The 19,346-nt window shown below is 72.7% G+C and overlaps 4 protein-coding genes across 5 annotated transcripts; 2 read left to right on the plus strand and 2 right to left on the minus strand.

Moving 5' to 3' along the window:
- The first annotated feature begins 133 nt into the window (after nucleotides 1-133).
- On the plus strand, nucleotides 134-3,000 carry PPOX (protoporphyrinogen oxidase). 2 transcript variants are annotated; one of them, XM_075445342.1, is made up of 12 exons: nucleotides 134-313; nucleotides 390-524; nucleotides 951-1,066; nucleotides 1,138-1,270; nucleotides 1,364-1,508; nucleotides 1,596-1,786; nucleotides 1,858-1,918; nucleotides 2,002-2,120; nucleotides 2,215-2,328; nucleotides 2,429-2,581; nucleotides 2,663-2,705; nucleotides 2,776-3,000. In XM_075445342.1, the coding sequence occupies exons 1-12, from the start codon at nucleotides 227-229 to the stop codon at nucleotides 2,910-2,912; spliced, it is 1,434 nt and encodes a 477-aa protein (XP_075301457.1). In that variant the 5' UTR covers nucleotides 134-226; the 3' UTR covers nucleotides 2,913-3,000. The 2 variants fall into 2 exon arrangements, with proteins under 2 accessions (XP_075301457.1, XP_075301458.1); XM_075445343.1 differs by lacking the exon at nucleotides 390-524.
- Nucleotides 2,997-5,356, minus strand: B4GALT3 (beta-1,4-galactosyltransferase 3). Its single transcript, XM_075445344.1, has 6 exons — nucleotides 5,058-5,356; nucleotides 4,687-4,922; nucleotides 4,422-4,612; nucleotides 4,226-4,348; nucleotides 3,918-4,022; nucleotides 2,997-3,841 (listed from the first exon to the last, which is right to left on the minus strand). The coding sequence occupies exons 1-6, from the start codon at nucleotides 5,311-5,313 to the stop codon at nucleotides 3,346-3,348; spliced, it is 1,407 nt and encodes a 468-aa protein (XP_075301459.1). The 5' UTR covers nucleotides 5,314-5,356; the 3' UTR covers nucleotides 2,997-3,345.
- Nucleotides 5,357-7,207: 1,851 nt separating this feature from the next.
- ADAMTS4 (ADAM metallopeptidase with thrombospondin type 1 motif 4) lies at nucleotides 7,208-10,855 on the minus strand. Its single transcript, XM_075445428.1, has 9 exons — nucleotides 10,724-10,855; nucleotides 9,794-10,117; nucleotides 9,446-9,578; nucleotides 9,188-9,358; nucleotides 8,818-9,104; nucleotides 8,539-8,725; nucleotides 8,276-8,451; nucleotides 8,031-8,206; nucleotides 7,208-7,945 (listed from the first exon to the last, which is right to left on the minus strand). The coding sequence occupies exons 1-9, from the start codon at nucleotides 10,853-10,855 to the stop codon at nucleotides 7,537-7,539; spliced, it is 1,995 nt and encodes a 664-aa protein (XP_075301543.1). The 3' UTR covers nucleotides 7,208-7,536.
- Nucleotides 10,856-13,411: 2,556 nt separating this feature from the next.
- Nucleotides 13,412-19,134, plus strand: NDUFS2 (NADH:ubiquinone oxidoreductase core subunit S2). Its single transcript, XM_075445430.1, has 14 exons — nucleotides 13,412-13,515; nucleotides 13,652-13,755; nucleotides 14,763-14,953; nucleotides 15,605-15,725; nucleotides 15,919-16,031; nucleotides 16,131-16,205; nucleotides 16,338-16,415; nucleotides 16,613-16,698; nucleotides 17,076-17,195; nucleotides 17,316-17,445; nucleotides 17,960-18,055; nucleotides 18,300-18,383; nucleotides 18,815-18,872; nucleotides 18,975-19,134. Exons 1-14 carry the CDS (start codon nucleotides 13,427-13,429, stop codon nucleotides 19,010-19,012), a joined length of 1,383 nt encoding a protein of 460 aa, XP_075301545.1. The 5' UTR covers nucleotides 13,412-13,426; the 3' UTR covers nucleotides 19,013-19,134.
- The last annotated feature ends 212 nt before the right edge of the window (nucleotides 19,135-19,346 follow it).

Raw genomic sequence — 19,346 nt, forward strand, 5'->3', positions numbered from 1 at the left:
CGTCCGTCAGGGCATGGCGTCGTGCCATTGGCTCTCCGCGTCGTTAGCACCGCCCTTTCTCCCTTATCAGTCGCGGGGAAGGGGCGGGGCCCGCCAATCCCGCGCGCAGGGAGCGGTGCGGGGGGGAGGGGCCGCGCCGGTCGTCCGCGGGTGTCGGTGCCCCGGCGCTCAGCCCGCCCGCCCGGTTCGGTCCGGTCCGGTCCGGTCCGGTCCGGTCCGGTCCCTCATGCCGCCGACCGTGGCCGTCGTGGGGGGCGGCATCAGCGGCCTGGCCGCCTGCTACTACCTGTCCCGCGGCCCCCGCCCGCCCAAGGTGAGCGCCGGGGCCGGGCCGGGGCCGGGGCCGGGACCCCCTCGCGGCGTCCCCGGGGTGACCGCGGTGTCCCCAGGTGCTGCTGCTGGAGGGCAGCGCCCGGCTCGGGGGGTGGCTGCAGACCACCCGCGCCGCCGACGGGGCCGTCTTCGAGCACGGGCCCAGGAGCATCCGCGCCCGGGGGGCCGTGGGCGCCGACACCCTGCGCATGGTAGGGGGCGGGGGAGGGGGTCCGCGGGGCTGGGGAGGGGGCCGAGGGCTCCCAGGGAGCGGGGCTCTGGAGGGGGGTGCCTGTGGCACTGGGGGACAGCAGTCCCTGGGTGGGTGCTCGGGTCTGGGGGGGTCCCTGGGAGCACGAGGGCACGGGGGTCTCACGGTGCCATGGTCTGGGGGGGTCCCTGGGAGCACGAGGGCACGGGGGTCTCACGGTGCCATGGTCTGGGGGGTCCCAGGGCTGGGCGCAGGGTGCTGGGGGACAGGGGTGCCTGGGCTGGTCCAGGGCGTTGGGGTCTGGAGGGGGTCCCTGGGTGGGTGCAGGGGTCTGGGAGTCCCTGCACAGGTGCCGGGGTCCAGCTGAGGCCGCCCCAGGGCAGGTCCTGTGCCCCCCGCCGCACCCGCCCTGCCAGTGTCCCCGCAGGTCTCCAAGCTCGGCCTGGAGGGTGACGTCCTGCCCGTCCCCAGGGACCACCCGGCCTCCCGGAACCGATTCCTCTACACCGGCGGAGCCCTGCACAAGCTGCCCTCGGGCCTGGGGTAGGTGCCGGCCCCAGCGTCACCCCGGTGCCGCCCGCGGGCCGCCCTCCCCTGAGCCCTCCTGTCCCCAGGGGCCTGCTGCGGCCGGTGCCGCCCTTTTCGCGGGCACTGCTCTGGAGCGGGGTGCGGGACCTGCTGGCGCCGGCCGGGACAGAGCCCGATGAGAGCGTGCACGCCTTCGTCCATCGCCGCTTCGGCCGGGAGGTGGGCGCCTGCGTGGGGAGATAGCGCCGGGGGCTTATCGGGGCCTGGCAGGGGCCGGGCGGGGACCGGCCTCACCCGGCCGCGTCCCCGCAGGTGGCCGACATCGCCGTGGACAGCCTGTGCCGGGGAGTGTTCGCCGGGGACTGCCGGGCGCTAAGCGTCCGCTCCTGCTTCCCCACGCTCTTCGAGGCCGAGCGGCGCCGTCGATCCGTCCTGCTGGGGCTGGCACTGGGCTCCGGTGAGCGCCGGGCTGGGGGGACGTGAGGGGGAGACCCCCCAGTGCCACCGCAGCAGCATGGGGGGACACCGGCGCTGTCACCCGCAGGGAAGGAGCACGGGGCCGAGTCAGGGCTGAGCCGGCGGGCGCGGGCTGAGCGCTGGAGCCAGTGGTCGCTGCGGGGTGGGATGGAGACCCTGGCCGAGGCGCTGGCGGCCTTCCTGCGCCCGTGCGGCGTCGAGCTGCACTGCCACGCGCCCCTGCGCCGCCTGCGCCGCAACCCCGATGGCCGCTGGCAGGTATGGCCCTGGGGCCGGGGGTGCCTGGGTCCCCTGCCCAGTGCCCCCCCCACTGCTCTACTTCCCCCCAGCTCGCCCTGGCAGACGGCACCGTGACAGCCGACCACGTCATCAGTGCCCTCCCGGCCGCAGGTAGGGGTGGGGGTGCACGGACACTTGGGTCCCCGGGGTGGGAGGAGGGGGGATCCCCTCCCTGATGTCCCCTCTCCTCCCAGCCCTGGCTGCAGTGCTGCCGGCTGAGGCTGAGCCCCTGGCCCAGGAGCTGCGGCGCATCCCGGCCGTGTCGGTGGCCGTGGTGAACCTTCAGTACGAGGGCGTTGCGTTGCCCGTCACGGTAAGAGTGGTGCCCGCGGGCAATGCTGGTACCCACATGGGTCCCCTGGAACCCCCCATGACCCCCTCGTGCTCACGCTGCTGCTCCCACCCAGGGCTTTGGGCACTTGGTGCCCTCCTCCGAGGACCCCTCGCTTCTGGGCATCATCTATGACTCAGTGTCCTTCCCCCAGCACAACGGCACGGGGCCTGCCTCCGTCCGGCTGACGGTGAGCGGCCGGGGACGGGCGGGGGACGGGGATGACCCGGGGGCTCACGGTGCAGACAGGGCTGACCCGGGGGGGTCACGGTGCTGCTGGTGCCGTACAGGTGATGCTGGGAGGCGCCTGGTTCGGGCAGAGCTTCGGGGACCCAGCGGCAGCAGCGGCACCAGCACTGCTGCTGCGGCGGGCGCAGGTGGCTGTGCGGGAGCAGCTGGGCCTGGAGCCGGCCCCGACCCGCTCCATCGTCCGCGTGCACCAGGTGGGTGATGGTGCTGCGGCGCCAGGGCCGGGGGGGTTCCCGGGGGTTCCCTCAGAGCTCACTGGCTGTTCCCTCCCCCAGGCCTGCATCCCCCAGTACACGCTGGGCCACTGGCAGCGCACAGGTAAGAGGGGGCCGGGGCGTGGGGTTTCCGGCCCCCGCAGAGATGCCCACCACCCGCCCTGTCCCTGCAGAACGCATCGCCCGTTTCCTGGCAGAGCAGCAGCTGCCCCTCACACTCGTCGGGGCCTCCTACGCCGGCGTCTCCGTCAACGAGTGCATCGCCAGCGCCAAAGCGGCTGTGGGGCAGCTGCTGGGGCAGCCGTGCTGAGCCCCGGTGTCCCCGCGTCCCCTCCCGGCGCCCAGCAGCTCCGCAGTAGTAGGACAAAGTGTTTTTTTTAATTGAAAAACCCTTATAAAGGCCCAGGGAGCAGCTCATAAATAGAATAAATAACCACGCGCCAGTGGCGCAGCCTGTAACCGTCTTCAGGTACCACAGCCTGCAGGGAGACGGCGTCAGGCAAGACCCCGGCGCTCCCTGCACCCCTCGCTGGCGTTGCCCCCCAGTACCAGGCACTGGCCCCACGGCCAGCAGCTCCCTGGGCGGTTGCCCCCGGGGCTCGCTGCTCCCCCCCGTCTCTCCAGCGAGGCCACAGCGTGACCAGCCCAGCTGCGGCTCCTCCACCCCGTGCACAACGAGGGTCCCTTCCCTGCGCCAGGTCACGGCAAGCAAGAGTCCGTGGGGGGGCCGCGGTGGCCAGCAGCTAGTGGGGACCCTGTGGCAAGCTCTGGTTGTCCCTGCGGGCAAGCAGGGTCCCCTCCTCCTGCGCCACAGCCGCGCCGGCGCTGCTCCCCGGGGGGTCATCGCCCTGCCTGGCAGCCTCGGGGCTGTGCTGGGTGACCCCCGGTGCCGGGGGGGAGCTCCCGCCGCCCTGGGTGCCGTTACCCGCCGGCGGCTGCTGCGCGGTGGCCACGGGCAGCCGGGGAGACAGCGACAGCCCCTGGCTCCCCCACCCCGCGGTGTCCCAGGGCAGCTTGCGCAGCATCTCCTCCCGGAAGAGGCTGGTGCTGCTGCGGTACCTCTGGCCCTCATGGCCCGGTGCGGGCGCCCTGCGGCCCTGGCCAGCGCGGGGGTCCGTCCCGATGTCCACCGTGAGGTTGGTGTAGAGCGGGTGGAGGTGCTTGGCCAGCAGCTCGTAGGTGAGGGAGTTCATCCCGTCCTGCGTCCACATCCGCTGCGTGCGGATCAGCAGGTCAAACCTGGAGGGGACACAGGAGACGTGGTGTCACCGCCCAGCCCCCCGCCGGCCCCCCCCGCCCCCGCCAGCCCCCCGACCTGTGCGGGTTCTCCTCATTGCCTTTGTCGCTCTTGTGCTTCACCATCTTGTAGTGGCCGATGGAGATGGGCGGGCGGGCGATCTTCATGCCGGCCAGGCGCACCCTAAGGGCGACTGCCGCGTCACCTGAGGGTGCCATGGCGTGGGGACACGACCTGCCTCCCCCCCCCCCCCACTGCGGCGCAATGGCCCCCGCACTTTTGTCCTGCGCGGTGACACCGTCCCAGGCCCGGCAAGCGGCCAGGGCCTCCCGGCGGGACACAAACACGGGGGACGGCGAGACCGGCAGGTCCCCACGGCGTCCTACCTGGTGGCGATGTCATCATCCTCGCCGCCCCAGCCCCAGTACTCGTTGGGGAAACCATTGATCTTCATGTACTGGTCAGGGGTGAGAGCTGAGACCCCCCCAAAGTACTGGGGGTACGGCAGGCTGCAAGAGGAGGGGAGACGCTGAGCCCAGGCCAGGGCCAGTCCCCCGGCTCACGCCAGCCGCCGTCGCCCACCTGTATCCGAATTTGTTCATGGCCACGGAGACGTGTTTGGGGTTCCAGGGGTCGCAGGTGTAGAGGTTGTGGTCGTTCTCGGGGATGAGGTCGACGTCGTGGAGGAAGAGGCAGTCCCACTCCTCATCCTTCAGCGCCTCCTTCACCCCCACGTTCAGCAGCTTGGCCCGGTTGAAGGTGGAGTTGCCGGCCTGCGGCGAAAGCCGGTTGGCAGCGGCGGCCCCCGGCACGAGCCCGGTGAGGCCCCCGCGCCCGCGGCGCTCACCTGGTGCACGACGTAGATGCCGTACTGGAGCTGCTGGCGCTGCAGGAAGGGGTGCAGGTAGTAGAGCAGGTGGCCCAGGTGGGTCTCGCGGTTGCGGTGGGGGATGATGACGGCGGTGCGGGACCGCGGCTCGCAGGCGGGGGGCTGGTACCGGCCGCCCTCCTGCACCGCCGGGTTCTTCGCCTGGATCTGCTCCAGCGTGGGCACCCGGCTGAAGCTCACCGTCAGCGGGCCGACTGCGGGGGGAGGCAGGGCCTGGCGGGGGGCGGCGGGGCAGCCCCGGGGGGGGGCCGCTCCCCCCGCCCCGCCCCGCGGGGGCCCCCCCCGCGCCCCCCCCCCCCGCTCCCCTCGGCGCCGGGCCGGGCGCTCACCGAGGAAGGGCGAGCGCTGGGGGCAGAAGGGCGGTGGGTGCGCGGGGTCGGGGCGGGCGGCGCGGCGCGGCAGCAGCCGGCTGAGGTTGGCGTACACGTCGTGGGTGCGGGAGTAGTCGAAGGCGGGCCCGGCGGCGCGGCCGAAGAGCGCGGTCAGGTTGCGGAACCCGCCCAGGGAGAAGTAGGCGACGAAGGCGAACTGGCAGCCCACCAGCAGCGCCAGCGTGCAGGGCCGCTCCAGCAGCCGCCGCAGCATGGCGGGGCCCGGCCCGGCTCACCGGGGGCGGCGGGGGGCGGCCGGCGGGCGGGGCCGCATCGCGGGCGCTGCGGGAGGGAGCGGAGGGGAAGGGTCAGGCCCGCGGGGGGGGGGGGGGGGCCGCGGACCCCCCCGCCCCGCCCGGGCCCCCGGTACCTGCGGGCGGCGGGAACGGCTCAGCCCCGCCCGGCCGCCGCCGCCATCTTGGAACGGAGCGAGTGAGGGCGCGGGGCGGGGCGTGCTGGCGTGCGGGGCGAGGCCTCCCTGACGTTGCAGGTGTTAAAGGGGCCGGCGGGCCAGAGGGCGGGGCCGGGCCCGGGTGTCCCGGCGGGGGCGGCGGAGCGGGCGGGGGCCCCTCGAGGCGCCGGGGGGCACCAGGGCTGCGCGAGCGGGCGGACGGCGGGACGCGGGGGAGCCCGAGCCGGAGACGGGAGGGAGCTCCGCAGGCGCCGCCCACAGGGGGCGTGTCCCTTACAGCCCCGCCCCGCCGCGTCGCCGCAGCAACCGCGCACGCCACCGCTCCTCTCGTTGGGCCCGCCCCTGCTGTGGCGTCACGGCAGGGGTGCGCTCCGATTGGACGCGGGGTTCGAGCCGGAAGTGGGGCCGTGCCCGGGGGTGTCCCCGCTATCGGGGGTCCCGGCCCCACGCCCCCCCAACGCCGCCGCCCTAACACCCCCCCCCCCCGTACTGCCGCTGCCCCCCTGGCTCCGCCCGCCCCCCCAAGCCCCCGCGGAGCCCCCGGCGCGGGGGGGGGAACGGGAGCTCCCGGCGCGCTGTGTCCCGTCCCCGGCCGTGGTTCTCGGAGCCCGAGAAGGGGAAGGGGGAGCGGCGGGGGCTCCGGTGGGCGGGGGAAGACGCGGTGCTGCGCGGTGTGCCGCCCCCCGCTGCCCCCAGGCACCGCCCGCACGGGTCCCCCGCGCCGGGGCACCGGGGGCTGCGAGACCCCCGCCCGTCCGCCCGCGGGCCGGCAGCTGCGCCGGGGGTCGGACCCGGACCCGCCCCCCGCTCCTCTCCTGCGCCGGTGGGTGCGGGCGGGGTGCCTGTTCCCCGTGGGCAGCCCCACGCCTGGGGCCCACGGCCGGGCTCTGCGGGCGGGAGCTGGGCGAGGGGGTGGGCGCAGGGCGGGGGTCCGGGGGGCACAGCGGGGTGCCCAGCCCGGTGGCAGCAGCCAGGTGTGGGGGCCGGGGTGGGGATCGGGGGGTGCTCGCTGCCCGCACGCCCACCGGGACCCCCAGCGCGGCTCACGCCTCTTCCCCCCTCCCCCCCCCCAAAGCTTCGTGCTCTGCCGGCCCTTCCCCCGGAGCTGCAGCCCCCCGGGCTGCCCCGCTGCCGCCCCCTGCCCCAAGCTCCCCCCGCCTGGCCCGCCGGGATGCGGAGCCACGGTGAAGCTCCACCACCCCCGTGCCTGGCAGCAAGAGCCCTCTGCCCCCCAGGGCGAACCCCCCAAGCCCAGGCACCCACCCGGCAGTGCCGAATGCAGCAGCAGGGTCCTGGGGGTCCCCGGCAGAGCAGGCGGCCGGCCCCGGTGTGCGGGGCTCCACGGGGGCTGGGGGGGCCATGCCGGGGTGTCTCCGGGCAGGCTGGCAGCACGGCTGGGCCCTGGGTGCCCACCGCCCCGGCTGCAACCCTGAGAGACGGGATCGGTCCCACGGCCGCCCCGAGGGGCTGCACCCGAAGGGAAGCACCCGGTGAAGTCCCATTCTGGGCAAGGCTGGTGGCCCCAGTTCATGGAGGGCAAGGGGTGCTGGTGGCCCCCTGGGAGGGGAAAGGCCCTGGGAGCGACGCGGGGGCTGCGCTGGGACCAGTAAGGGGGGGTTAACACCGCCGCAGCTGTGCCCGAGGGACGCTGCCGTGCCTGGCACCGCTGCGCCGATCACAACACACCACAGCCAGCTCCATAAATAGCTTTAAATAACGGCGTTGCAATAAATTACAACTGGGTGGCTGCGCCGGGGGGGCAGCGTGGGGCGGGGGGGCCTGGGGCCTGCCCAGGGGGTCCCCCCGCTCTGCCCGTGGAGGGGCTGAGGTAGATGCGGTTCCCTGCACCAGGGTCTGTCCCGTGCGTGGCACGAGCCTGCCGGGGCTCTGCCGAGGGGCCGCCCAACGCCGTCCCATGGACAGTGCCCCCGCGCCCGGCAGGCAATAAATAACCAAATAAATAGGCACGGCGGTGCCGCCGGGATTGCTTCCCGGCAGAGCCATGTCCCGTCCGGGTTTGTGCCGCTACTGCTCACGCCGGCGGCTCCTGAGGATCTCCAGGATCTCGGCTTTCTGCTTCTCCCAGGCCTCCGACGGGCGTCTCGGCGCCCGGGGCACGAAGAAGCTGTATTTCAAGCGTGGCGGGCGCCGCTCGTCCACCACCAGCGCCTGCAGCACCAAGGGCTCACGCAGCGGCCCCCGGCCCACCAGCGTCTCGGTGGCTGCCGTGGCCCCGCTGTAGCGCAGCGTCGCGCCGCCCACCAGCACCACGTCGGTCGTGGAGGGCACCAGGACGTAGCCGCCATTGAGCAGCGAGCTGCCGTCCGGCCGCCGCAGCGCCAGGAAGACGTCCTCGCTGCCCGACACCGAGATCTGCCGGACCAGGAGGTGCGTGGCACCGGCCGGGATGGTCACCACGTCGTTGTAGCCGTAGCTGCGGGGCAGAGGGGGGTTGGAGGGGTGATGGCAGCCTGCGGGTGACACGCTCACCCCACCGCCACCACTCTCGGGGCGCTTACCGGGGTTTGGCGAAGGAGCCGTACACCTTGGTGCAGCCAGAGCCGTCGCCGCCGCACGTCATGCACTTATCGAACTTCTTCTTGGAGCCGATGATGCGGTCGCAGCCGGTGGGGACGCAGCGTCCCTGCACGCACACGCCTGTGCTCTCGGGTGAGCAGGGCGTCCCGTCGGCCACCTGCGGCGCGGCACGGCGTCAGCGCCCGTCGGCAGCACCCCGGGGCGCCCGCGGGCGGGGGACACTCACCCTCGGCTGCAGCACGTGGTAGTAGCCCAGGGTCTGGGACTGGCAGGTCAGCTTGCACTGGTCCCGCTCAGGGACGCCGCTGTAGCGTGGGACCCAGTCCGGGGGGGCCGGGAGCCCCTTGACGAGGTCGGGGCGATGGTTGTAGGCAGCGCACTGCTCCTCCCGGAAGGCGAGGGCTGCGAGGTGGCGAGGCAGTCAGCACCGGCGGCAGCCCCCAGCCCCCCGCAACCCCCGGCGACCGGTGCCATCCCCACCCCACTCACGGGTGCTGCCGGGACACTCCTCCACGTTGCAGGACTGGAAGCGGGTGCGCTTGCCCTCGCAGTACCGGCCGCCGTGGCGAGGCGCCGGCGCGGTGCAGTTGCGGTGGGAGAGCTGGACGCCGCCGCCGCAGGTCCGCGAGCAGCCGCCCCATGGCCCCCACGGCCCCCAGCCCCCATCCACGGGCACCTGCAGCCGGAAAACGCAACGCAGGGGTCACACTGGTGCTGGCAGGTGAGCGCCCACCCAGCCACCCCCCGCGCTGCGCTGCCGGGACTCACGGTGAGCTCCTGCATGCGGCTGAGGCCGACGCAGAGCCCGTCCATGCAGGCTCTGCCCGGCGCGCACGGCGTGCCGTCGGCCCACGGGAAGTGCTTCGTCTGGCAGACGGCGCGGCCGCCGACGTGGCCGGTGCACCACAGCGAGGCGCAGGGCGGCTGCCGGTCGCCGCAGTGCCGCGAGTCGGGCCCGAAGGCGAGCTGGCACTGCCGCAGCACCGGGTAGACGCTGCCCGGCAGCGCTGAGGGCAGCTGCAGCCACTCCGAAGGCTTGTCCAGGAGGCAGTGACCTGCGGGGACGTGACACCGCTGCACGGGGGTCCCTGAGTGCACCGCGACCCCTGCTCACCGGGACCCCCGTGCCGGGTCATACCGTGGCCGTTGTCCAAGAAGTCGGTGATGAAGCGGGCGCTGCACGGGGACCACATCTCACCAGGTTCCAGCGAGGAGAGGACGGGAGCCATCACGCGGCGCGTGGCTCCGGAGCGGCTGTTCAGGTCCTGGCAGTGCGGTGAGGTGTCGTGCAGCATGTTGAAGACGTGGCCTGTGCCGGGCGACAGCAGTGTCAGCCCCGGGGGGCTCACAGGGGGCAGCAGGCATGTCCCCCCCCCCGCTGGCCCCCAGCGCTCACCCAGCTCGTGGGCGGCCGTGAATGCCGACTGCAGCCCGTCGTCCTCCACGATGGCACAGCTCCGCTCGGGGTCGCAGACGGTGCCCACGTCGGCCATGCCCAGTGTGTCGCAGGTGGCCGCCCCACACAGGTCCTGGGGGCACACGGGTTATGGGGGGGGGGCTCAGGGGCACCCCCAGACCCAGCCAATGCCCAGGCTCCCTGGGATGGGCCCCGGGGACACCGCCAGCCCCAAAACCCATGGACAGCCCAGGGGCTCACCCAGCACCCAAACAGCCCTGGGGGGGCAAAGACCCCTGCAGCTCCCCCTGGACCCCCCACACCCTCCCAGCCATCACCCCCCCACACCTGCCGAGTGAAGAGGATGGCGGTGTCGAAGTGGAGGGGACTGTCCTCGTCGGGGACGTTGAGCCCCTTCTGCCACTGGCAGAAGTTGCGGAGCATCTGGGCGGCGTTGGGGGTGGCGGGGGGCCCCGGGGTGCCCTGGCCCAGCACCACCAGCCGCGTCACCCGCAGCTCCACCGCGTTGCCCAGGCTGCCGTGCCGGAAGGACCGGGCGGCTGCCGCCAGCACCGTCAGCAGGTACCGCTGGAGCCCCGCGCCGTGGAACCGGGCCATCGACTCGTCCGCCACCACCAGCATCTCCACGTACCGCGGCACCGAGGCGAAGCGCTGCCGGGGAGCGGGGCGCTGGGGCAGGGGACCAGCGCCGGCCAGTGCCTCCCAGCACAGGTCACACCGTCCCGGTGGCCCCCGTTGCCCCCACCCCACGCTGGTGCCCCCCATCCCCATGCTCGTCCCTGCCGGTGCCCCCCCGCCCCCGGTGCCCCCCCCACCCCACCCCTGCGCAGGGTCCCGGCATCCCGCGGTCCCGGTCGCCCCCTCGGGACGGGTCCCGGCGGTGCCCCGGGAGGCGGAGGGGAAGCCCGGCCCAGCCCGGTCTGCCCCGGCCCGTCTTGGTCCCGGCCTGTCCCTGTCCGGTGTGTCCACCCCGTCCCAGTCCATCCCGGTCCCAGCCCATCCCGGTCCCGGTCTGTCCCCATCCATCCCAGTTCAGTGTGTCCCAGTCCATCCCATCCCATCCCATCCCATCCCTGGTCCCAGTCCATTCTGGTCCGGTGAGTCCTGGTCCATCCCATCCCAGTCCCAGTCCATCCCCGTCCCGGTCTGTCCCCATCCATCCCAGTTCAGTGTGTCCCGGTCCACCCCGTCCCTGTCCCAGCCCATCCCATCCCGGTCCCAGCCCAGCCCGCCCCGGTCCCGTCCCCCCGGCCGTACCTTGGCTCTCCTCGGGGCCGGCCCCACGCGGGACCGCGTCCCGGCCTCGCCCGGTGCCGTGACCGGACACGCGGGACCGGGGGCGGCCCCGGCGGCGGCAGCGACCAGGAGCGCCAGGAGCGCGCGGCGCATGGCCCGGGCACCGCGACAGCACCGCGACAGCACCGCGACAGCGGGTCCCGCCGCGCTGCCCCCGCCGCCGCCTTTTAACGGGCGGGAGAGGCGGCCCCGGCGGGGGGCGGAGCGGGGCAGCCCCGGCCCCCCCGGGCCATTCCGGGAAGGCAGAGCCGGGTCCCCGGGGAGCGGGGCCGGGCTGGGGGACCCCCCTCGCCGGGATCCCCTCCGCGGGACCCCTGTGCGGGGCCGCTACGGGGAAGACCCAGGTCGGGGGGGGGGCTGCACGTCTGCTTGGGGCCGCCCCAGGGCGGCCGGGATGGGTGTGGGGCTGGGGGTCCCCCGGGGGCTCCCACACCCTGCAGCACCTGCTGCCCCCTCGTACCCCACTGCTCCCTCCTCCTCATCATCCCTGCCTGTCGCCCCCAACCCTCCTCCTCCTCCTCATCCCTTCCTGTCCCCTCCAACCCTCCTCCTCCTCTTCATCTCTGCCAGTCCCCCCCAACCCTCCTCCTCCTCATCCCTTCCTGTCCCCCCCAACCCTCCTCCTCCTCTTCATCCCTGCCTGTCCCCTCCAACCCTCCTCCTCCTCATCCCTTCCTGTCCCCTCCACCCCTCCCGACCCCTCCATGCCAGCCCATCCCCTCCCTGTGTCCGCTCTTCCCAGCAGGGCCACCGGCTGTGTCACACCCCGAGTCACCTCCTGGCCCCCCGCCTGGCTGCATCCTGCTTCCTCCCTTCTCGGAACAGGGGCTGGGCCCGGACGTCCTTCCTGCCCTGGCACCCCCCGGCACCCCCGTCTTGGGGTGCCCTGCGCGGCCCCGGGGGCTGCTGTGCCGGTGCTGTCCCCGCCATCCCCGGGACAACAACGGGGTGACGCGGCCTGGCACAAAGGGACCTGGCAGCACCCAGCGCTGCTGCACAAAGGGCCTCTGTGCCGGTGCCGCAGCGGTGCTCAGCCGCACTCTTGGGACCCCTGTATGCTCGGGAGCAGTGCTGCCGGCGGGGTGCGGAGCCCACCTGGAGCCCACCATGGCCCTGGCACCTGCCGCTGCCGGCACAGGCAGCAGCCACTGCCACAGCCAGCGGCCACCGGAGCCGGCATCCCAAGGGCCGCGGCATCCGCTGGCTGCAGCATCTGGCACAGGCAGCGTCCCTGGGGTCTGACATCTGCTCTGGCCGACATCCCCCGCCGCTGGCACCTGCCCCGGTGCAGCATCTGCTGCCTCCGGCGTCCCTCAGCTCCGGCATCTTCCGGCTCAGGCACCCCCTGGCTCCAGCATCCCCCAGCTCCTGTATCCTCCCAGCTCCAGCATCCCCCGCTCCTGTATCCCCCCAGATCCAGTATCCCCAGCTCCAGTATCCTCCAGCTCCAGTATGCCCCCAGCTCCAGTATCCCCCAGCTCCAGTATCCCCCAGCTCCTGTATCCCCCCGGATCCAGTATCCCCAGCTCCTGTATCCCCCCAGCTCCAGTATCCCCCAGCTCCTGTATCCCCCCAGCTCCATCCTCCCCACAGGTCTGGGGTCAGGGCCGTGGGGCACCCTCGGGTGCTGGGGGGGGTGGTCAGTGCAGGGGGCTCCTCCTGACTCAGCCTCCCCACCCAGGGCCAGATCCAGCCCCAGCAGCACGGCCCTGCGCGGGGGGGGCCCAGCAGCCAACATCTGGACGGCATCACCGCGCGCAGCCACCGTGACTCACGCCGGGTCGGAACAGCCGTGACGCGGGGGTCGGGCGGCCGCTGGCGTCACCGTGGCCAGTGACGCAGGGCGAGGCCGCGGGAGCTGGCGTGACCCCATGGCTGTGGGGTCATGGCGGGGGGGACAGGGGACATGGGGGTCCTGGCACGGAAGGGTGGTCCCCGTGTCCCCCAGGAGCGGGGCAAACCCAGATGCCGGAGCCAGGGAATCCCCCAGCGGGGGGGGCTAGGGGCGCAGCCTGGCCACAGGACAATATTGGCGTCCCCCCCAGCACCCCCAGGGCGCCCTGGCACCCATCGTCCCCCCCAGCACCCGCACGGGACACTGCGGGTGTCACAGGAGGGGACAGAGCCCACCTCCGGCTGCAGCGGTCCCCGAGCGTGAGGGGCTGGGGACCCGCGACCCCCCGCCATCACGCTGGGACGGGACACACCGCTCCTCCCTCACCCGGCTGGCCCTGTCCCCTCCGCCCTGTCCCTCCGCCCGGTCCCCTGGTTCCCTCTGGGCACCGCCCTGTCGCCCCGTCCCCCTGTCCCCTCCATCCCCTCTCCCCTCTGTCCCTGTCTCCATCCGTGTCCCCATCCCTGTCCCTTCCACCCTTCTCCCCTTTGTCCCTGTCTCCTCCGCCCCTGTTCTTGTCCCCATCCCTGTCCCCCCCCGTCCCCATCCCCACGGGACCGCCCCGTCCCGCTGCCGGCCTCTGCCCGGCACAAAGATGGCGGCGTCCCCCAGGGGCCGTTTCGCGACTGTTTCCCTTAGTAAAGATGGCGGCGGAGCTGCCCACAGCCAATATGGCGGCGCGGCTTCTCCTGCCCTTCCTCACGCGGCGCGTGGCCCCGCCCCCCGCGGCGGCGAGGGCGGGGCGGCGCACGCGCAGTGCCAAGGGCAAGATGGCGGCGCTGCGGGCGCTGGGGCGGCTGCGGGCACCTTCGGGGCTGCGGGCGGCGGCGGCGGCGCGGCTGGGGCCGGCCCCGGCCCGGTGAGAGCGGTGGGGAGCGGGGCCGGGGGCCGGGGCGGCGGGAGGCCGGCGGCGGCGGGGCCGGGGGCGGCGGGGCCGGGGCCAGGCCCGGGCCTGGCCCCCCCTCAGGCCTGGCCCGTCCCGCCCCGCCCCGCAGCGCGCGGCAGTGGCAGCCCGACGTGGAGTGGGCCCAGCAGTTCGCCGGCGCCGTCATGTACCCCAGCAAGGAGACGGAGAAGTGGGTGCCGCCGCCCTGGAACGGTGAGGGGCGTCGGAGGGGGCCCGGCGCCCCGGGGGAGGCCCCGCGGGGGGGGGTCGAGGCCCCTAGGGGTGTCCGGTGCCCTGGGTGGTCTCAGGGTAGGGGTGGAGGCCGCGGGGGAGCCCTGGGGCCCTTGGGGGGACCCTGGGGCACCCTGAGGCCTTTGGGGGTGGCAGGGGGCATCCCGAGGCCTTGGCAGGGCTCCGGCAGGGTCTCAGGTGCCCTGGGTGGTCCGGGGGTGGGGGTCGCCGCCCTGGGGGCACCCTGAGGCCTTGGGAAAGGCTCTGGCAGGGTCTCAGGTGCCCTGGGTGGGCCCTGGAGCGGCCCCAAGGCCCTGGGGGGGGAGTTGGCGGCTCTGGATGGCGCTGAGTGGGCTCCAGAGCCAAACTGGGGCTCGTTGGATGCCCGGGGGTGCTCAGGGCCCAGTGGGAGCTCGGTGGGCGTCAGGTTGGGGTCTGGGCTCAGATGGGGCCATGGGGGCCCTGCACGGACCCAGCGGGTGCTTGGGGCTGCCTCGCTCTCCTGAGCATCCCGTGGGTGCCCGGGTCTCGGGGGTGCGGGTGCACGGGCCGAGTCCCTGGGAGCTGTACCCCCGTCCGTGCCCCCCAGGCTGCTGCAAGGGGCTTCTGCGTCGGGCCCCTGCCAGGCTCTGAGCTTCTCAGCCATCTGGATCTGCAGATCTGTGCGTGCCCGGTCTCTGCCGCGGCGCCGGCCCCTCCGCTCACGCAGCTGCCTGGCTCCACGCGCCCCGGGAAGAGCAGCCAGCGCGGGCTGAGCCTCCCGGGAGGTGGCGGGAGGCCCTTGGACCTGTCCCAGGGGTCTTGCGCCGCGCCGAGACGGGAGCTGGCGGTGGGGACGCAGTGTTCCTGATGTCCGGCCAAGCCCTGAGCTGGGTTTGGACGTCTGTCCAGCATCTGCTCTGCGTGTCCGTGCTGCCGGGAAAGGCCGAGGCACTTCTGGGGACGGATGTTCCTCCCTGCCTGACTCTCCTCTTTCCCCCCCCGCGCAGACAAGGACCCTCTGGCTCACAAGAAAGTCTCCACTCTGACCATAAACTTTGGGCCCCAGCACCCGGCTGCCCACGGGGTGCTGCGGCTGGTCATGGAGCTGAGCGGGGAGACGGTGAAGAAGTGTGACCCCCACATTGGCCTCCTGCACCGAGGCACCGAGAAGCTCATCGAGTACAAGACGTACCTCCAGGTAAGGCGCAGGCGGCTCCCAGCGCTGCCCCATCCCGAGGGCAGCGTCGGTCCGTGGGGAGAGCGAGGGGTCTCCTTTCGGGGTGAGGGGCTTTTGGAGTCCCTCTGTCTGCAGCTGTCTGGTCGGACACACCAGCAGCCTCCTCGGTGGATTTATTTGTCTGTCAGGGTTTGCAGCGGTGTTTATAAACACTCTGCTGATTTATTGTCCCCATCGGGTTTAACCTTTCTGCTGGCGGGAGAAACGGAGCCTGAAATAGCCCAGGGTGGGGGAGGGGGCGGCTGGGCGGGTGGCCGCAGCGCGGGGCAGCGCTGTCACGGCCGCACTCCGCTGTGTTGCACAGACTGAGCTCGGCTGTCGCATGCCGAGGACGCAGGCCTGGGGCCCTCGCGGTGTCTCTGAGCTGGAACGCTTCCACAGAGGGACGTTGTCTGTCCCTCCACGCCTTGTCCCAGGGCAGGGCTGGCTGCTCCAGCCCGGGGCCGCAGCTCCTGGGCTGCCTTCGTGGCTGCTGCCAGGCTTGATGTGCCCCGAGCCGGGGGATGCCGTGTCTGGGGGCTGCGTCCCGGTGCTCCCCGGCTGTGGTGAAGCCTCCAACAGCTCCTGGCAGTCCCAGGCCTTTGCCACCGCTCAAGGCTGTTTGTTTGGCAGGCGCTGCCCTACTTCGACCGTCTGGACTACGTCTCCATGATGTGCAACGAGCAGGCCTATTCCCTGGCCGTGGAGAAGCTGCTCAACATCCGCCCGCCCCCGAGGGCTCAGTGGATCCGAGGTGGGGGTGGCTCCACGCGTCCCCGTACCGTTTCCGTGGGTGCTCCAGCTCCCGTCCCACAGGCAGCCGCTCCTGCTGAGGGCTCGTAGCTCTCGGCTTTCCAGGGGCTCAGACCCCGTGCCCGCTCTGCAGGGGGCGTGGGGCCGGAGATGGGGGCCGGAGGTGCTCACCCCCACACCCCCGCTGCTCCCAGTTCTCTTTGCGGAGATAACTCGGCTGCTCAACCACATCATGGCCGTGACCACACACGCGCTGGACATCGGGGCCATGACCCCCTTCTTCTGGATGTTTGAGGAGAGGGAGAAGGTAAAGGGCAGCGCAGCCATGCCCGAGGGTTGGGTCTGGGGCCCGGTGCTGCCCGCGGAGCCGTGCCAGGGTGCAGCGGGGTCTCCTCTGTGCCCGCAGATGTTCGAGTTCTATGAGCGGGTCTCGGGGGCGCGGATGCATGCTGCCTACATCCGCCCCGGCGGGGTGCACCAGGTAAGAGCGACCGAGCCCCGGCTCCCCGCAGAGCCCCCCGGTCCGTTGGGGATGTGGGGGGTGTCCCTGTGTCGCTGCGGGGTGAGGCCCCGCCGGCCCTGCGTGGGCTGACCTCCCTCTCCTCCTGCGCAGGATCTGCCCCTGGGGCTGATGGACGACATCTACGAGTTCGTGAAGAATTTCTCCCTGCGGATAGACGAGGTGGAGGAGGTGAGGCAGGCCGGGAGCTGGGCTTCTGCTTGAAACCTGGGAGAGAGGGACAGTCCCCATTTCCCAGCACCCGGAGGGCTGGGGTCTCGCGTTGCCTGTCCCCTGGGCACGGCCAGCATAGGGCTGTTCCTCCTGCGGCGCGGTGACAAGGGGACACGGACCGGGAGCGGGGGTGAGTGACGCTCTGCCGCCCACAGATGCTCACCAACAACCGCATCTGGAAGAACCGGACGGTGGATATCGGGGTGATAACGGCGGAGGAGGCTCTCAACTACGGGTTCAGGTGGGTCCAGTGGCTCCCAGGGACACTTCGGGGGGGTGGGACGCCTCAGCCTCCTGCCACCACGCAGCCGTGTCAACCCCTGGAAGGATTGGGGTTGAGTCCAAAGGTCTCGGCCCCGACTGTGGGTGTCCCCAGGGCTGACTGGAGCCGTCCTGGGGACCAGTGACACCAGTGGCTGCCAGGCAAGTGGCCACAGCATGGCAGGTGCTGTGATGCCGTGTCCTGCTGGGCTTTACCTGCCTGGTGTCCCCACGCCGTCCTCCCGTGGCCGCTGCTTGGGGCTGTGTGCGGGTGGGGGACTGCCCGCCTTGGTCGGGGTCTGCTTGGGGCTGGGGCCCCGCTTTGGGCAGGCTGCTCACCCACTGCCCTCCACCCAGCGGGGTGATGCTCCGGGGCTCGGGGATCCACTGGGACCTGCGCAAGACCCAGCCCTACGACGTCTACGACCAGGTGGAGTTCGACGTCCCCATTGGCTCCCAGGGTGACTGCTACGACAGGTCTGTCACCGGGGCCGCGGGGGCCTCGGCAGGGGCAGCTGGCTCCGGGGGCAGCCGGGGCTCCCCCTGGGGTGCCCCCCATGCGGGGCACAGGTCCTGAGCAGCGTGGGGGTCCCGCAGGTACCTGTGCCGCGTGGAGGAGATGCGGCAGTCGCTCCGTATCATTCTCCAGTGCCTCAACAAGATGCCCGAGGGGGAGATCAAAGTAGACGATGCCAAAATCTCCCCTCCGAAGCGCGCGGAGATGAAGGTAAAGGCGCTGCCTTGCGTGTTGGCGCTGGTGAGCGGGAAGCACGGTCTGGCTCGTCAGATGCGTGCGCTGAGGGTTTTGCCGATGTTATCTGCCGCCGCGCGCTGGGGCCTCCCGTGTGCCGCTGGGCCTGGCAGCGCGTGGGCAGGGAGCGCGGCTGTGCGCCGGGGAAGGTTCCCCACCTGCCGAAGTCCCCCACACGGCCTGGCCCCGTGCCGTTGGAGGGGATCTCCCTTCCTGGCTCTGCCAGCCCGGCCCAGCGTGGCCGGGAAGCCGCCCTGGTGAAGGCCGGGGCTGGCAGAGCAGAGGCCGGCGCGGAGGACACGTGGCAGCTGCCCTGCCTCGTTGCCCCATGTGCTCACTGTGGCCAGTGGCTGTGTAAACACGGCCACCGACGCGCTTCCCACACCTTGCTCCTTGTCACCGTCTGCCGGGGCGCGGGCAGGAGACGGGCAGCGTTTTCTGCCAGCACTGGCCCCACACCCTCGGTGACCGTGCCCTTCTCTCTCCGCAGACCTCCATGGAGTCGCTGATCCATCACTTCAAGCTGTACACGGAGGGCTACCAGGTGCCCCCCGGAGCCACCTACACAGCCATTGAGGCCCCCAAGGTGCCACTTCTCAAGGCGGTACAGGGACAGCGGGCTCTGGCACGGTGACAGGTGTCCTGGCTGCCCCGTGCCACGCTTGGGGCACCGCGGTTCTCCCGTCCCGGGCTGAGTGGGCTGTGTCGTGTCCAGGGCTCTGCTCTCGCAGCAGGCTGGTGTTTGAGGGCTGGGCGCTGCGGCTGGGAGACAGAGCCCCAGCCCCTGGCAGGGTCACTGCGTCGCCAGCCCTGTCCCTGTGTCCTCGCAGGGTGAGTTCGGCGTCTACCTCGTCTCGGATGGCAGCAGCCGCCCCTACCGCTGCAAGATCAAGGCGCCCGGATTCGCCCACCTGGTAGGGGAGGCTGGGGCGACCGGGGGTTCGGGGGGTTCGGGCTGGGGGGGACGAGTGCAGCCTGGGATGAGCTCCCTGTCCCTCTCTCCTTGCTGGGCTCACTCCGACACGGCGCCTGCTGGGGCAGGGGGCCATGAGCCTCGGCCTGCGTGTCCTCCGGAGCCCCCCGGCACCCGGACTCGCCTCTCGTGCCTCTGCCGCTAGAGCCGGTTTCCTTTCTCTGCTGATAACTGACCACTTCCCCCCCGCCCCTGCCAGCACGGCACCCGCTCCGGAAGCGGCGAGCCACGCTGGGCCCCGCGTGGACACCCCGGTGCTGCGCGAACCGGGGCCGCAGAGCCGTCCCCTCCCGCCTCGGCAGGCCCTGGGGGCTCGGGGGGCTGCGGAGGGGGCGGCGGGGGGCTGATGGGGGTCCCTGTGCTCTGCTTCAGGCTGGGCTGGATCGGATGTCCCAGGGCCACATGCTGGCGGACGTCGTGGCCATCATCGGTACGTTTCCTGCTTGGCCTGGGGGCTCCCATAGCTATCGGGGGGCTCCTTCCCCGTTCTGGGGGGGCTGATCGTGCCCTGACCCCTCTCTCTCTGCGCCAGGCACGCAGGACATCGTCTTTGGGGAAGTGGATCGGTGAGGCAGCATCCTCGGCTGGTCCCACGGCGCCTGTCTCCTGCTGCGTGTGCTGCTTCGGGCGCGGGGAGCCCGCGGCCCCCCGCACCCCCTTCCTCGTCTGAGTCAAATAAAGACTAAACCGGGTCCCGGCTGTCCAGCGCCTCTGTCCCCGCCGCAGCCCTGCTCCTCGGCCGAGCCCCTGGAGCCCTGCTCTTCCTCCCTGTCCTGTGTGAGGCTCGTGGTCGGGAGCTTCCCCTTGCCGTGATCACCGCCCTGCCCGGCTGCGGGGAGCCCGGAGGGACCCCGGCTTTGGGCGCTGCCGGCACTGCAGCCTGGGGGCCTTCCCCAGCAGCCCC

The sequence above is a fragment of the Opisthocomus hoazin genome, chromosome 30 (genome assembly GCF_030867145.1).
Source record: "Opisthocomus hoazin isolate bOpiHoa1 chromosome 30, bOpiHoa1.hap1, whole genome shotgun sequence".
Lineage (NCBI taxonomy): Eukaryota > Metazoa > Chordata > Aves > Opisthocomiformes > Opisthocomidae > Opisthocomus > Opisthocomus hoazin.

What these genes read in the sequence shown, in the direction of transcription:
- NDUFS2 (XM_075445430.1), top strand. Translation starts at nt 13,427, where the DNA reads ATGGCGGCGCTGCGGGCGCTGGGGCGGCTGCGGGCACCTTCGGGGCTG. An exon ending in CTGGGGCCGGCCCCGGCCCG is followed by an intron (nt 13,516 to 13,651) that starts GTGAGAGCGGTG and finishes CCCGCCCCGCAG; the next exon opens with CGCGCGGCAGTGGCAGCCCG. An exon ending in CAGCCATTGAGGCCCCCAAG is followed by an intron (nt 18,056 to 18,299) that starts GTGCCACTTCTC and finishes GTGTCCTCGCAG; the next exon opens with GGTGAGTTCGGCGTCTACCT.
- PPOX (XM_075445342.1), top strand. Translation starts at nt 227, where the DNA reads ATGCCGCCGACCGTGGCCGTCGTGGGGGGCGGCATCAGCGGCCTGGCC. An exon ending in GCGGCCCCCGCCCGCCCAAG is followed by an intron (nt 314 to 389) that starts GTGAGCGCCGGG and finishes CGGTGTCCCCAG; the next exon opens with GTGCTGCTGCTGGAGGGCAG. An exon ending in ATCGCCGCTTCGGCCGGGAG is followed by an intron (nt 1,271 to 1,363) that starts GTGGGCGCCTGC and finishes GCGTCCCCGCAG; the next exon opens with GTGGCCGACATCGCCGTGGA.
- B4GALT3 (XM_075445344.1), bottom strand. Translation starts at nt 5,313, where the DNA reads ATGCTGCGGCGGCTGCTGGAGCGGCCCTGCACGCTGGCGCTGCTGGTG. An exon ending in GCATCTACGTCGTGCACCAG is followed by an intron (nt 4,613 to 4,686) that starts GTGAGCGCCGCG and finishes CTTTCGCCGCAG; the next exon opens with GCCGGCAACTCCACCTTCAA. An exon ending in ATGAACAAATTCGGATACAG is followed by an intron (nt 4,349 to 4,421) that starts GTGGGCGACGGC and finishes CTCCTCTTGCAG; the next exon opens with CCTGCCGTACCCCCAGTACT.
- ADAMTS4 (XM_075445428.1), bottom strand. Translation starts at nt 10,855, where the DNA reads ATGCGCCGCGCGCTCCTGGCGCTCCTGGTCGCTGCCGCCGCCGGGGCC. An exon ending in CACGGCCGCCCACGAGCTGG is followed by an intron (nt 9,359 to 9,445) that starts GTGAGCGCTGGG and finishes CGCCCGGCACAG; the next exon opens with GCCACGTCTTCAACATGCTG. An exon ending in GGAGTGTCCCGGCAGCACCC is followed by an intron (nt 8,452 to 8,538) that starts GTGAGTGGGGTG and finishes GCCACCTCGCAG; the next exon opens with CCCTCGCCTTCCGGGAGGAG.